The 16,870-nt window shown below is 35.1% G+C and overlaps 1 protein-coding gene across 1 annotated transcript; it reads left to right on the top strand.

Moving 5' to 3' along the window:
* Positions 1–1,648: 1,648 nt before the first annotated feature.
* LOC135693413 (WD repeat-containing protein 5) lies at positions 1,649–16,024 on the top strand. Its single transcript, XM_065211893.2, has 13 exons — positions 1,649–2,060; positions 3,739–3,835; positions 5,494–5,567; positions 6,360–6,449; positions 6,725–6,814; positions 7,894–7,977; positions 10,705–10,760; positions 11,974–12,020; positions 13,413–13,488; positions 13,610–13,643; positions 14,065–14,139; positions 14,968–15,055; positions 15,269–16,024. Exons 1-13 carry the CDS (start codon positions 1,923–1,925, stop codon positions 15,367–15,369), a joined length of 1,050 nt encoding a protein of 349 aa, XP_065067965.1. The 5' UTR covers positions 1,649–1,922; the 3' UTR covers positions 15,370–16,024.
* The last annotated feature ends 846 nt before the right edge of the window (positions 16,025–16,870 follow it).

Raw genomic sequence — 16,870 nt, 5'->3', positions numbered from 1 at the left:
TATAACCGATGATTTCAATTATGAACTGAAGAACCAAGAACACAAAGATCACTTGACCTCTTCTTCTCTTCGTGAGATGCTCAAAGTTACCATTTCCTTGAAAATTTACCTGCAGAATAAAATTCTACTGTTTAATCAATATATCTTTTCAAAGCTCTTTTGGGATCTCACAGACAGTTCTAACTCTCTCTAACGTAGGTTTGTGAAAAATTAGATCAGCTCGTCACAAAGTTCGTTCGACAGTGGGTCGAGCTTCTAGTATATCGATATTAAGTGGCATAGCTCTATCATGTAAACACTTTGGTCTTGAACTTACGCCACCTTCCGTGAAAGTTTAACAGAGCCAGACTGTTTTTCGAAACTCACTCAAATCCTTGCCCAACGAAAAGATCATCTCCCTATGGATGAACACCAATTATTGATTCTAATGTACAGTTAGACTCATACAAGAACACTAAGGCGGTACTGCAATTTTTAAGAGATGAACACACTGAAAAGCTCAAAACTCATTTAACATCTCAAGGCTTCATTATTTCATTCCTTCTCGAGCATTCCTACATCTACACAATATCACCCTGGTCTGCAGCTCAAAGTAAATTTCCAAAAAACATCTTCAACTTTACGATAAGGTACCTCAACAACACACTACCTACAAGGAACAACCTCTGCTTATGGAAAATATGCTCTTCCCCAGATTACTCATTCTGCCTTCAGCCTGAAATACTTCTTCACGTCGTTGCGGGATGTAACAATTACCTTGAGCAAGGATGTTTTACTTGGAGGCACGACTCTGCCCTCCGTCCACCTCATTGCGTCATCCTTTTAATGTAGCAGAGATGTTTTCCTATTTGCGGACATTCCCTCCTTTTATCAATGTAGATCAATCATTTCTGCTGATTCTTTCCGTCCTGATATGCTAATTAAAACTGTTTTCAACTGTCTATATGTCATCGAATTAACTTTTGGGTTCGAGACTAAAAACGCTCCGTTCCCTTCTAGAGGAACTGCGCCTTTATTTCAAAGAAGTGAAATCTGTTAATCTGTGCATTAGCTGCCTCGGAATCTTTGGTAACTCGCGTAACTCGTTCATTGATTCGTGTGAAGAAAAAAAAATTATACAACCAAAACATAATTTTGTAATTAAAAAACTTTCAACAATAGTTATCAGCGCATCTTATTTTTCTTATGTATGCGCAACAAGACATAGACAGACCATGAACTGCTCTTCTTCTAAAAATACTGTGAACTCTCATAATTCTTGAAATACGTAAAAACCATTTGTCAATTAGTAGACTTGTCACCAGGCTAGCCGCTAGTAACTACCTTCAAAGAGGTTACTGTTGTAAATAAGCGGAATTTAAAATGAGAATGTTTTCATTATCGAGGATGTGTTTAATTTGTTGAGTCATTCCTAAAAGAAGCATTTATGAATGCAGCTAATGTTGGGAGTGTCTTGAAACTCAAACTCAAAAACATGAATTTTACTTTATCTTTAGAGGGGGCAAGTCTTAGACCTGAGAGAGGTCTAGGCGTACAAACGAAATGGGAGGGGGACAATTTGCGTCAAAAAGACACTCCCGAAATGTTAGCCTCTTGGTGGCGTTCTGCCGTTACTGCGAAGAAGCTTATTGTTTTAATAACCATTGTTCCCAGGTTGCTGTGCGATGCCTTGAATGCATGTGTATATATTTATCATGGCGTCCGTTTTGCTGTGTGATATGTTCTGATCGCACCCCTGGCATGCTAAACTTGGTAGCTTACATGTCCCTGAAGGTAACCTCTTTCAAAAATCACAGTGTTTAATTAAATTTATTTGCGATATGCTCAAGGTATCATTTTAGGAGATTTCTGTATGCTGTAAGCGAAATTTGGGCCTAAGCAGAAAGTGTTCACTCAAGTTTAAAACGAATGATAAATGAAGCATGTCTTCAACTGATGAATCAAAGCAACCAGTGAAGCAAGAAGGAGAAAGGTCTGTTCCGTCAGCAGATAAAGCTGCTGGAGTCAATACAACCCAGTCAATGCCATCAACAACGACTTCTGGCCCCAAAGATGCAAAGGTATATAAATATATAGTCATAGCCTAATAAAAAGTTATGAATTTTACATATAGGAGTTCAATTAAAGTAGAACTACATTAGATGTAAGACTTCTTGTACTATTAAGGCCACACCACGCCAATCAAAGTCATTGACTGGGCATGTTTGTCTCTTACTGTGGCATGATGTATTTTTGTTGCAAAAATGTCACAAATTGTTCTAATTTGAATGTGGTAGATCAAAGCTGTATCTAATGGTTTATTTGCAGAAATCTGATCAATTTTTCTTTTACATGATGGAGATCTCATTCAAAATTACCAATATTCTGCAGTCTGTGCTCATGATAAATTGTGTAAAAAGGTTTTGAAGCAACGAGTGTTATTCTCAGCGTTCCTATGATAGAAACTACATAAAGGTGATAATTCTTACAACACAGACATCTTTGCTTTCATTTGTTCTTTATATTTCATTGGGTATCACAAAATGAAAATGATGTTAGCATGCAAATTAAAAAAATAATGTCAATTTGTTTGTGCAAGTACTGCAACTTCTGTATACAGCCTCCTTTAAGGGTTTAAGCTATCATCCTCTAATTACCCCAATGTTGTTGGAAGCAAAATGAAATGATGCTGATTCTATGTTTCGTCTCCTCCTCATTATTTAGTTTTTGTTTGTTATTTTCACCCGTTGTGGTGCTCTTAATCCTGATCTTTTGCCAACTTCATGGGAAGCAATCTTGAGAATCCACGAAGCAGTCTCGCTTTCAAGGCATTTTCATTCCTTACATATTATGTCAATGCCTTTTCATCTGACATTACTTTAGCAATTAGAAAATACTTTGAACCAGATGGAATAAACATTTGTCTCTTTTAAGCCCCACTCCATGAAGTCTAAGAAGCCTCTTCCCGCAGTGTATTAGTGTAAATTTTTTTTTAAGTGAAAATACTGCATAGAGAATACCATGCCACTTTTTACGCTCAGTTTTTTTCTTGTATTCCCTTAAAGTATGGCAATAAATTTGAAATAAATTTTTCTAGCAAATCTGTTTTATATTCTAACTAATAGGTATCAAATTTCTACCATGCATATAGCCAAACAATCTGCTTACTGGACTTCAGTGGATTTCAGTCTAAATTTTACTCTATGATAGCTATGTTGGATTGCTCTTATCACATAAACACTATCCTACAGAACAATGCACAACCAAGCCCATTTATGGGAAACTATAAAGAAAGGCTTTCACATGAGATATAAACAACATTTTGCATGCCATTTGCCCTTTAAGTCTTTTTCTGTAAACAAAAAGGTTAAGAAATGACAAAACAATGAATTATGGATGTGATGATTTGGTTTCAAATGGTCCTAAACCATGAATGCATTTTTTGAGGATGCACAGTCTTGTTTTGAAGGACCCCGCCTTGTGATGAACTTGTTCTTGGCCTTAAAGTCAATTTGTTTTGGGGGAGATAAGCATGATAAAGTAATGTGTGTCCGGCCCTGGGTTCATTTCTTTTGGTCTTTTGTAATTTTGTAATAGTAATTTCTTGTTTCAATCATTTTCATGTACAAGAAGTATTAGATTTTTGATTTTAATAGTGAATATTTTCAAAAGAATATCATCCCAAAATTTCAAAAGAATGAAAGTTTCAATTGGCATTTCAATTCCTTCCACTGACTGTTATTATTATTTTCATTTCAGAAACCAAACTATTCCTTGAAATACACCCTAGCTGGCCATACCAAGGCTGTTTCTTCAGTAAAGTTCAGTCCAAATGGGGACTGGCTGGCATCCTCTTGTAAGTAAACAAGATTTCCATTATTTTTAGGTAGAAGGCTCACATTTAAAAGTAGGCATTTATAAGAAGTCTTACTAAAGTGAGGTTAAAAGTAGGCAGCAAAGGTTTGATGATTAAGCGATGGACTTTTGCCTTTTTCTGGCTTCTAATGAAATCTCTGAGTAAGACCATAAAATTAAAGAAAATAGATCAGTATATTTTCTAGGTTTTCTGATTTTAATGCAAAAGACAGCTAACAAAAAGCCAGACAGATCAATTGAACTGGAGACCTCCTGTTATTGATTTATGATTAAAACTGCTTAAAAGCAGGATCGTTGCAACATGAAATAAGAACAAACATGGGAACACAGCAGTTAATAATGTTTCAGCTCTTATTTTTTTGTAAAACACATCACTTGGCTACCAGTTGATTAAACAAACTTATTCTTTTTTGTTCTGTCTTTTAGCCAGCATATGTTTTCCCATTTTATGCATGCCAGATTTCTGTCTGAAATTAGCTTGGTTTAGCAACAATGATCTTAAACTGAATTGCAACTTTTTCTTGACTTGGAACTTTTTTCAATAGTCCATTATACAGTGATCAATATATTAATGAGTTGCCTTCATTCCCTTTTTTGTAACTATAAGTCAAGCTTTTACACATGAAAAATTGACCGCAACCTATATGGGAGGATCATATTTTTTGTTGCATATTGATTTTACAAATAGTGACTCTGAGAACTGCAAATGTAAAAGTAACTGATCTAAATTGATGGATTGTTGGCTGAAGCAAAATTTAGAGGAAAATTATGTTGGCTAAAGTGAAATTAAAAATTGTATAATTATCTTTTTCAATGTGGTTTGTACGTTATAGGCATTGCAGTTGCAGATAGGACTGTTTCATTGATTTGTCTAATCTTTCAACCCATTAAGGTTGTCTGATGATTTTAGTTCATTTGGCAAGCAGTTCCAAATCAGTGGTCTTAAGAATTTGAGACTGTTAGATTAGACTTTTTTAATTAGAGATGTTTTTGACTAAACTTAATGCTAGAAGAGATTTCCCTTTGAACAATAAGTTTCCTATTTGAATAACTTTTGATGGAAAAGTGTAAGCTGTAGTTTTAGAATCAAATCATTTCTCTTGTGAATGTTAAGATTTGTGTCAGTCAAAACTTGAAATGCCAGAGGAATAAAAACTGTACATACAAAACAAAATTCAAGATAAGTATTGTGGATATAATATAAAGATAAAAGATGAAATTTAATAAAATATTGAGTGCTCACTATTGATAAGACCATGTTTTGTGGGTTGACTTTCATAGTGGAAATTGCTAAATATGCAACCAACAATTAAATGTCAACTTGTAGACCAGGTCGTTTTTTTCACTAAGAAATACAGTTAGTTCTTATTGTGATAGGCTTTGTTCTGTGTGTCCTATTTTTTTACTATCCTTGTTTTGAAATAATCTACAGTCTCATTTAGCATTGGGTGCAACAGAAGTTCCTTGGATTTGAATGATTCAATAATTTGCCCATATCGGATCAGAGCACAGTTTTAGCACATTTAGTGTGAATACAGATTTTGTGGGGGAATGTTTGTTGCTTAAAATTATTAATTATTATTTAATCAAGTATTAATTTGTCAAAAATTATCAATTTTGACCAACGTTATTCTCTAGCTGCTGATAAATTGATAAAGATTTGGGGTGCCTATGATGGGAAGTTCGAAAAGACAATTGCTGGCCACAAATTGGTAAGGCAATGCTTTGTAATATCCTTACAAAAAGTCCTGGAACACTTTTGCCCGTTTTCAAAGACAAAATTTGTAGATTTGTCATAAATAACTGCTGATCTGTCATAAATAACTCCAGTCTGTCATAAATTACTGCTGATCTGTCATAAATTACTGCTGATATGTCATAAATTACTGCTGATCTGTCATAAATTACTGCTGATCTGTCATAAATTACTGCTGATCTATCATACATTACTGCTGATCTGTCATAAATTACTGCTGATCTGTCATGAAATACTGCTGATCTGTCATAAATTACTGATTTGTCAGAATCTGAATTTCTTGTTCATACATTTTAACTTTCTTCATATTGAACAATACTATTAAATATGCTAAGGCAAGCATCATAGAAATATTAACATTAATGAATGAAAACGTTATATAGATCCTCCTTTTTTGGGCCTGATCTTCCTCCTACCCTTGCTTACTTTCCAAAGAAACCTTTCCACAAAGCAAGTGTGAGCAGCGCTTCAAGGTTTTTTTATTAATTTATATATGCCAAGGATAGATCTATCTAGGTTTCTAAGAAACCAGCAGTTATGGACACTTTGAACCTCTTACCTGAAGGACAATACAGAGTATGGACAATACACCATAAAGCCAAAATGAGACTCTCTTTAAATTCAGTCATGGTGTATTCGTTCTATTGTGATATTGTTAAAACTTGCAGATAGCATTATTGCCTTTTTGTCGCAACATTTGTATTTTTGGCGAGTGATTGATACATTTTTCCTGAATTTCTTTTTTCAGGGCATCTCTGATGTTTCGTGGTCGTCAGACTCAAAATTGCTTGTCTCAGCATCCGATGACAAAACCCTCAAAATCTGGGACCTCACTAGTGTAGGTCTTGCCGCTAATCTTAGCTATTGGTTTTGGTTACTGTAGCTAGATGAGTTAATACCTGAAATCATAATCTATTTATTGTCTAGTAACAAGACAAAAGTTTTCGCATGTCAAGTCTAAACTTTTTTTGTGATCAAACATTCGTGGACAGCATTTGAAATATTTCATAGCAAAAATTTCCCCGCAATTTATAATCTACAAATTTATAAATAAATCGATTCATAAACTATTCTTATACATTCCTTGTAATGGTAAACAAAATTCTTTTTTAGGGTCGTTGCATGAAAACACTGAAGGGCCATAGCAACTACGTGTTTTGCTGCAATTTTAATCCGCAATCCAATCTCATTGTATCCGGATCTGTGAGTTGCTACGTTTCTGAGGAATTTTTTTTAAATATAAAGCTAATTTGATACTTTTTACATTGGTAACTCAGTACCTTTAATGTGTTTATAACCCATAATTAAAAACACACATACACGATCAAAATTTTTTCTTAAAAATTCTCCTCCTCTGTAAGAATTCTTGGTTTATAGTTTATAGTTAATTATGGTTTATAAACACATTAAAGGTACCGAGTTAATTAAGTATAATTTGTCATACAACACACGGGATCTCTTAAAATCCTTGGCCCAAAAAGCCAGTGACCGAAAACATAATTTGATACTGTTACAGCAGAAGCAGCACCACGAGTTCATCTTGCACCTAACTGACTTCCAGGGGAATTTTACTACTTTTTTGAGCTCAGATTCGGTTTTTCGCCATACTTTTCTACCAGACACAGTTTTCATATTGTTTGTGCTTGTATTTTGCGGAGAAATGAAGCTTGAAAACTTGTTAGGGATTTGACTGCGTTCTGGGAGAAAACTTTACCCCCTAAGTCGCCAATCACCCTCAAATCCCAATTATAAAGTTTTTACCTTAATGTCGCCATAAAATCAATGTCGGGAGCCATAACATAATTAAAACTTCCAAGTAGACTAAAGTTCTTGCCCTTTATCCAGGGTCAAAAATTTCATACATCAAAATTTGAAGAATTTTTAAAAATGAGGCTGTTAGTTGAATTAGTGTATTGGCTGTACTGAATATCAGCAAGAGAGCTTTTCAGTATGTTTGAAACAGAAGTTTGATTTCCGTAAGAAAGTTAATTCACATTTTCTATTGTGAAATGGGAAATTTAAAGACAAATTGTGATAAAAACCTTTTTAAAATGGGTTGTGTGGATCACAGAGTAGTTTCGCCACAACCTTACTGGTTTTGAAATTTTCTATCAATAAAGCCTATTTATTCGAGGGAGGGGAGGGGGTGTTACTGGTTTCAGTATAGGACGACGCGGTGGCTTATATTTCTTCTGGTTAATCTAAATATACAGTTAATCGATATAGACTTTTTCGTGTTTACTTGAGATGAAATTTATAGCTGATCTTTAATTTTTTTCCAGTTTGACGAAAGCGTCCGCATTTGGGATGTTAAAACGGGAAAATGTCTGAAGACATTACCAGCACATTCAGATCCAGTGTCTGCTGTAAGTAGTTTGAGGAAAAGCATTTTCATGTTATGAATCTAAAAAGCCAAATCATTCTTATCAATTGAATCAGAAATCAATATGCTGTAAAAACGATGAATGTAAATAGATTGTACCAGGAAAAAATTGATTAAACAAATAGCGACGTTTCGAGCATAGCCCGTTATCAAGTAAAATTGAAAAGCGATGGTAGAACTAAAAACGTTAAAGGAATATGGGATTCAACAAATGGAAAAGAGCGACGGATATAAGAGCATGAAAATAAATATATAGAAAGAGCAAACAATTATTATATTTATATACATACATATACACAAATACAGAATTTATGTATACGTATATATATGTATGCAAATATAAAGAAAAGAAAAAACAAAAAAAAGGAGGGAGGGGGTGTTATTGAAGATACGTAAATTGTTTATTAAGTCCAGAAGGATATAAAGCTCTAAGTTAAAGATGATTCGTTTTTCCAGTGCCTTTCTCTTTGCACTATCCGTTGGGGCAAACAAGAGGCCAAGAACTGACATGCCATCTTCTGTGTGATTCGCCAGGTTAAAATGTTTAGAAATGTTGCTATCAGTATCAGGATTCTAAACTGATTGTGAAAATGCGGCCCACGAAGAGTTCTAGATAATTCGAATCCAACGTTTTTATGTTTTGGACAAAGGTCGTTCCGCGCCTCTATTCGATAATGAATGAAAGAATCTTTTTATGCTTTCCACAAAAGAGCAATATAACCTTCAAGACCTCATTTTCAAATTCATTTCTTCTTCTCAATATGTCATTGTGTCTTCTTCGCTTATTCGCCGCATCATTGGGCCGTTAAAGTGAGGCTTTGGGGGTTTCCGGTCATTGGCAATAAACCACGATCAAAAATCGGCTAAACATCTGATTCTTATCCAGGCCCGCCGCGAGAGGGGGGCAAGGGGGCAAATTGCTAAGGATCCTCGAGAGGTAGGGGGCCTCATAAGGTTATGAATTCCATTTTCAGATTCGAATTAATTGAACGTAGCAATAGTATGCCCAAAAATAGTAGAATGTTTTAAACGAATGCAAGAAATGGCTGCAAAAAATACATTTTGAGCTGATCTGAAGGGTATTGTCTCAGCAATTTCCGGTTTTGCCCAGCTTTTGCCGAAATATTTCGGCCTCACTGATTTGTGTAAAATCTTGTGAAAAGAAACCTACATGTTCTCTGATATGTTTTGTAGAATTTTTTTTATTTTTGGTCCTTTTTCTTTATTTCTTTCTTTATTTCAAGCAATAATAGTGCCTGGAATAGTCCAAAATTTGAGGCAACCATCCAACGAGAGAAGCTTTTCAAAGCTGAAACTCACCAAAACCTTGATGAGACCATCAATAAACCAAAAGAAGTTATACGAATTGACGATTTTGGCATGCAAAAAAATATCCTATTGAAACAATTGACCTTGAGGACACGATAAATAGATGGAAGAAATGCCAAAGACAAAGCGTTCTATGTCTGTAATTCCATTTCCAAAATAGGATAAACAAATGCCATTGTCATGGATACTTATAAACTCCATAAACTACTCAAAACAATTATTCCAGTTAGACTATGCAATCGCCAAGAAAAACAAGGTACCTTAGAGAAATTGGATATTATAGAAAATATTACTTTTATTTTTGGTTATCAAGGGCAAGCATAGCGGTCAAATCTTTGATTGGCTGAGAGCTCTGTTCGCTACCATGTTCTAAGCCAATCAGCACACAGGATTCTCACAACAAAATCGCTTCGCAGCTTGAATTAGGCCCATTTCGCCATTTCAGCGTGTTTTTACCTCATTGTCTACAAAAAGCATTGCACGCCTCTACGAAGCGAATTTCTACTTCTTTTTGTCCAGTTCATCACTATGCGTTGCTATTTAACATATATTGGCGCCACTGTTCGATCGCAAAGAATAATATAAAAAAAATTGGCAAATGATCGCTAAATTTCGTGTCGAGATCCAGGTAAATTACGTTTTTATCTCTCCCCACCCAAAGCGCTTTAGAAATTTCATATTTAGACAAAATCAATTATATACTTACCTTAAATCTAGGAATGGTTCAAAATCCCGTCAAAGATGCACTCACTGTTCAGCCTTAGATTCGGCGGTGATCGCCAATGTAATTATTACAACGGCACGAAGGCTTTCATATTAACTTAGAACTCAATAAATGTTTCTTTGTCCTCTGGAATCAAAATTTGTATCATAAAAGTGAAAAATTTTCAGCAACAGCCCAAAGTAATCCCAATCATGATTGTCCAAGGACAATTGACAATTATTACTAATTTTATGTGATGAAAATGGCGAATACACTCACGCGGTAAAACTGGGATCTAATAAAATTTGAAAACAGCGGGAAAATTTCGAGGGTGCGTTTTCATCAATTTTTCTAGACTAATCCTCTTTTTGATTCATATGTTTGCGGAATTCCAAAATCAATCAACAAACACACTAAAATGTTAAAATTTGAATATAAGCCAGTTTTTGAAGCTGTTTGCTTCTTTTTCAGTCCCATGTTACCTTGAAGATCAGAGGTTTTTCTTGAGAAAAGGAATACTAAAACACTACACTATACAGCAACGTTTATTCTGATGATCCCCTCTCGCATAGGTCAATCCAAAAGTGGTTCCAGTCATGAATGTTTTATGTTTGCCTTGTTAGTATTTTGAAGAATTTCAGTTTATGGAAAACCTTGTTAATGGCAAGCTTTTTTCAGGTTGATTTTAATCGTGATGGTGCACTCATTGTGTCGAGCAGCTACGATGGATTGTGGTAGGTTACTATGATATTATTTTCTTTACTTGGATCTTTTTATTTCCTAATTGCATACCTTCAAATACGTATGTAAGAGCTACTTGCATTTCTTGTGCTTTCAAAGCCAAGTCAATGTTAATGTAATGGGTGTTTAAAATTGTAGATTATCTTTTGAAAACTAGCCTAGGCCCCAGTCCTCAAATGCTGCCACATTTATGCAATACTGGTTAATATCCTGTCCACAGTTTCGACTGGAATCTGGTGGTAATTTATGCAACCCTCCAAAATTATGCAGTTAGTTGAAATTGTCAACGTTTCAAACCTCACAAGACTTTAAACACACCATGCACCATCTTATCTGTTCTGTTTGGTTTCATATACAGTGCATATTTCTTCGAAGATTTTCAATGCAACATTTCAGTGGTTTAATTGCATAAATTATTTTCATAAACTAGACCCAGCCCTTTGCCTGGACAGGATATTTGTCAATATTGCACAGTCCATAACTGGGGGCGCTGTCTATTGAAAACATGCACTCGATAAAAAGTTTCTTTTGTTTTCCCCTTGCCCTTTTTACACAATGTTTATACAAGTGATGGTTACATTCAAAAAGTTAGCAACAGATGTCGTGTTGTTAAGACTCTTTGTTCTTTTAGAAGAGAGAAACGTTTATACGTATAAGCTATTAAGCTATACTTGGCTGCACATCAGCTTGTTTGAACGCCTAAACTCAATTCTCCTGGCACCGTATATTCTGTTCACACAACGAACCAAAATCCAGTTTCTCACATATCGATTTTAAGCGGCGACATCAATTCTTAATAATGGTTTTTTAAACAATATCAGACAGCTTTTGTGCATGCTTTAACTTGTGGCATTTTGATCTGGTTCATGCATCAAGGTAATTACATTCGGTGTAGTGCCTTCTTAGCCTAGATAATGGATAGCAGCTTGGGCCTGATTAAAGCCCTTAAGGCAAAAATAAAGAAAAAATTAAACTAATCCTATATCTTGTTAAGGTTTTGAAAATTGTTTTTTCATGGCTGGAAAGCCTTATTCAGGGTTATAATTTTTGCAGATATTTTCTTTTTTTAATGAAAATTTATTGAGCTTAAAAAGGCTTTGAATTTACATAATGAAACATTCTAGTTGCTGTTGAATGGCGAATGTTAACTTTGTTATTCTGGTTTGTTCTTGGCAGCTTTTTTATTGAGTTTTGTATCCTTTTTAGCCGAATTTGGGATACTGCATCAGGCCAGTGTCTGAAGACTCTGATTGGTGAGTTTATCAACCTTATTCCAAAAGGATTTTTTTTGATTAGCGAATCTTTTGTTTTGTAAGGTAAATGAAACGACAATCCTACGCTGACGTGATATGCATGTGCTTAAATTTCGCAGCACCCCCCCCCCTCCTTCCCCCCAATTCTCCCGTGTACAGTTGTGATTTCTCTGCTGTTAGGATACATGTCTCCTAAATGTCACTGAGGCCACAAAGTGATGATAAGACGTTTGTTTCTGGGAGTAATTTTGACACATTTTTTGTCTAGCGAAAGGGCTGCAAACAATATCGGAGCTATAATTGTAGCAATTTTTAGAGGAAGTAGAAAGATTTTGTACCAAAATAGAAATTTGTCAGTAAAATCAGGAAATTAAGCCCAAGGAAGAAAATGTAGCCATTTCTTTGCAATACGTTTTATATATTATATTTTGCCTTTTTCTGAAGCGATAAACTAAATATATTTGATATCAAAGTAAAAGGGCAAAATATTTAAATGGACGTTGCCAGGTAAATGAGGATTCACGGGGTAATACTTTTGGCTAGTGCCTAGCTATATTCACATTAATTTATTCTGACAATTATTCTATTATTTGTATCATTTTGGGCCTTTTGGTAAGATCGAATTGTTACCTTAGTTAGTATAGCGATGGATGAAACAGCCGCAAAATTGCCGATTACTTAATAATGCAAACTCGAATCAAATTTCAAAATAAGTGCTCTGTGGCCTATTTTAAAAAAACAATTCAATGTAGTAGTTTCATATGGCAGAAAATTGAACCCTCGTTTAATCGGTTCCAAGGAAGACAAATAGTTCCTTGAATTATTGAAGTACTGTGTAAACATAACAGATTTATCATTGAAAACTCACAGCTAGAAGGTATTAAACTTTGGCAAATATGGTCAGTTTTTTGTTATAAGAACTTTTTCGATTGTTAGATTTCGGTTTTGATTTTGCAAAGGACATCCCCACTCAGCCTTTAGTTGTTTATTGCCAAACCTGAAACCTGGGGCGGACACTTGGTCAAATATTGTGTGGGCATGCCTATCCTTTTAATAAGATGACGTCACATTTCCCACTGTTTTTGAACATAAGACCATTGTCCTCTAAAGTATTGGAGGGGCGGTCGCCCCCCTCCCTTGCCCCCCAGGTGCCTGCAACTGCCTGAAACCCTAAGTTAAAAAATCCCTTTGCGTTTCTTCGGAAATTTTCTTTTAGGTTTTTGATTTGGTTGAAAAATGAAAACGAAATTTTTTTGATTTCAGCGAATTGTGAAATATCTCTCGAAATAAAACCGTGCTGTCAGGCTACATGTTACATTTTTCTTGGTGGTCGCGTTTTGTGTTCATGCCGAAAAGAAGCCAGTTATTAAAATAATAATTTTCATCTTTTAGATGACGAAAACCCACCTGTATCTTTCGTTAGATTTTCACCGAATGGAAAATATATTTTGGCTGCTACATTAGATAAGTATGTCAGATTTTCTTACTTTTTTAATTTTTCTATTGTACTTTCTTCACTTATTTATTTTTTTTTTAAAAAAGTCTTACTTTGATTCTTTTTTGCTAAAACCAGCTTTTGTCCTTTTCAGCACACTGAAGCTATGGGATTACAGCAAAGGAAAGGTACTTGTTTAGCTCGCCTTTGGGTTGAATGTTTTGCATTCTGAAATGTCATAAATATTGCTGAATCTTGTGTCCATATAGATAACTTCAAACACACTAACTTTGTAATGAAGAAACTGAACTCAATAGCTAGGATTTTTAAATACCTACATGATTTACAAAATGAAAATGTGGCGATGTTGATAAGTACTAAATTGATAATCACAAATAGATGGATTGTAGTGATGTTGTCCTACAATGGCAGAATTTTCCTAAGGTTTATATACAATTTTTATATCTGTTCATGCGCTTTGCTGTTTTGTCGTCAAAACTATCAGAAATGCTTTTGTCTTCATTGTTGTATCAATTTATTGACTTTACTTATGTTCGCGTTTGTCTCTAAACAAGGAGTAAGTTTATTGTCATTTTTTTTGTCTTTCAGTGTTTGAAAACGTACACGGGTCATAAAAATGAGAAGTACTGTATATTTGCAAATTTCTCAGTTACTGGAGGAAAGGTAAAGCCACACTTTGATCTGACAGTTGCATTTTTTAAAACTTTGTAACGCTAGCAATTATATACTTAATTATTGTGTGACAAGACACCTATCAGCAAAACTTATAAGTCAGCGAAAGTCGGAAGAATCCTATTGTGTATATATTGCACAACTTTTTTCTTTAACTGTCGAGCACGGCCTCTTAGAGAATCAAATTTTAAAAGTTGAATAATGGTTTGAGATCTTTATTTCTGAATTTTCACAATTTAGTTTTATATGAATATAGACTTTTTTAACGTCAGCAAGAACATATGTACTAAAAGTGTGATGTCGTGACTTAATACTCTCCAACAATACCATCCAATCTTTGGGGGAATTCAAAATTTTGATTTCCTTTCCACAGCCAGTATTTTTTTTCTTTATAATATGCTATATTAATAACTCTTCCCACTGTGTTTTTTGCTAATCACCACTTATTTGCACATTCTAAGGGTCTGTCTGTTAAATAAAAGTTGTTCAGCGTGAAATTGTCTTTCAAAGATGTACACACTATGTGGTTTTTGCTACATCAAAATTTGAACCCCTGCGGATCAGTGCGCCATTAGGGGATTTGCCCAAATTAAGAATTCCCAATGTCCAATCGATGGGGCTCTTTTTCTGGTTCTTCCCAGCATAGTATGGAACCTATGTGCCAAATTTAGCTCTATCTTATTTTTGTCCAGGTAAAATCGTAGTCCCACTGCACTATTTATAGCTTGATATGCAATTAATCTTCAGACTTTAGAAAAGTGAATTATGGTTTACCATGTATTTTAGTATCGATATTTCTACATTGTTTTATATCTTCAGTGGATTGTGTCCGGTTCTGAGGACAATATGGTCTACATATGGAATCTTCAGACAAAAGAAGTTGTGCAGAAGTTGGAAGGTCATGAAGGTACATTGTTCATCTTGCTAGCTTGATAAAGTATTTTCTCCAGGCATTATCTCATCTCATTAAGTTATTGATGCATGTTATTTATACTATTCAAACTACACAAGCAGTGAGCGCTTACTGTTAGTCTTTCGTCTTGTTCCATGCCTCCTACTTCGCTATTCAACTAATGAACAAGCTGCCAACTAAGCTAAATATTGTTCTTTCTTTTTTCAGATGTTGTCCTTTGCAGTGCATGTCACCCCTCTGAGAACATCATCGCGTCAGGGGCTCTTGAAAACGACAAAACAATCAAAATATGGAAGTCAGATACCTGACGGCTCTTCTCATACATTCACGATACCTGAACATAATGCTAAACCTAAGGTGTTTGAGCTTAAAAGCAAAGGTAGACGATGCTATGCGATGGCTTGGTTTTTGAATATGCTGTCATCTGCGATGAAACTAGAGACATATGAACTGGGTTATGAATACAAAACGTTTTCTATCTATGACTGCAGATCAATGACATAGTTTGTGCCTCCTGTAGACGCTTATTTTATTGCATTCAGGTGAACACCTTTGTTAGAAGTTTTTGCTCACCATTTTTGGCCTCTACTAACTGATCGTCTTGGTAGGATCAACAATGATAACTTAAGCGCTATTTTTGCACGACTGAAGTTATCAAGATCTGTTTTACTCCAATCGATAGACTCTAATTTTTAATTGTCAGTTAGATCCCTTTGCAAGAGAAGTTGTAATTGCGTCTTTTTACTAGCTCAAATAGTGGATAAATTTTCCATCTGCTTTTCAAAGAATGTATGCTCTACCTTCACTTTGAACTACCCCCTCTACCATTTCCACATGTGTCTTCAATATCTAATGTTTTCATAACTAGTATCTAGTAGAGATTTTTGCGTTTGTATAATAATCCGTTTGTTACAAACTCGTCGTATTTCCAATACGCAGGCCAATAATCTTTCATTATTGTTACTTTGTTGTTGTTCCTTTCCTGACATCCGCCCAGTTTGTTCGTCCAGCTCCCTTTGTGACAGTTGCAACGTGGTTTTCAGATTAAAACAATCGTATATCAATACGGTCTTAACGTACTCCGTATACCAGTGTGGTTAGGCACTTCGTATATCACTGTGGATTATCTAAATCTGCTTTACCAAGCCCGAATACATTTAACCCGGCGTAGTGGAAACGGTCCAGAAGGGATTGAAACGAGCTTAAAGCAAATTGTTGCTCATTTTGAAAACGTTCCATTGGCTCATTTTGAAAACGGATTCATTTTAACCCGTTTTTGTTTTAACCCCCGATTAGTGGAAAGGCTGCTTAAAGCGTTGGAGATTGAAAAAGGCTTAGAAGGTGCCACATTATTAACTGTAGTTAGTTGAATGCAGTGAGTGAGAATGACTTCTTAAGATTGCTTGAAGGAAGCAGAAGTCCCCCAATCAAGTTATAAAAATCGAATTTATTTAGGCCACGAGTAGACTTCTCTTGGGCTCTCCAACCAAGTGAGGAGTTAGTGATTGTGATGCTGATTGGTTAAAAACAAGAAACCTATTAAACGCGCCATACTGCTTCTGTTGTTACTTTGGATCCGTACCTTAATATACACTTGGCTTATCCTCGGTCATTTTCCAGCTTTGATACTCTGAAGAGGGTTGGCTCTAAAAAGCTCTTCATCATGACCTGTTGCCGCTTTCCACGCTATTTTCAAAATAATATTTTGAGGACTTTATATAAGATTTCAACTGATTGAAAATCCTCTACATTCCATCATCTGTCTGAGAAGATTTTTTAAGAGAGCTACTGTGTCGAACACGACATGAC

This window comes from Rhopilema esculentum, chromosome 11 (assembly GCF_057945365.1).
Source record: "Rhopilema esculentum isolate cy_ngs chromosome 11, ASM5794536v1, whole genome shotgun sequence".
Lineage (NCBI taxonomy): Eukaryota > Metazoa > Cnidaria > Scyphozoa > Rhizostomeae > Rhizostomatidae > Rhopilema > Rhopilema esculentum.
This window is presented reverse-complemented; position numbering and strand designations above follow the sequence as displayed.

Coding starts and splice junctions, on each gene's coding strand:
- LOC135693413 (XM_065211893.2), top strand. CDS start 1,923: ATGTCTTCAACTGATGAATCAAAGCAACCAGTGAAGCAAGAAGGAGAA. Junction 10,761..11,973: donor AGCAGCTACGATGGATTGTG/GTAGGTTACTAT, acceptor TATCCTTTTTAG/CCGAATTTGGGATACTGCAT. Junction 13,489..13,609: donor TTGGCTGCTACATTAGATAA/GTATGTCAGATT, acceptor TGTCCTTTTCAG/CACACTGAAGCTATGGGATT.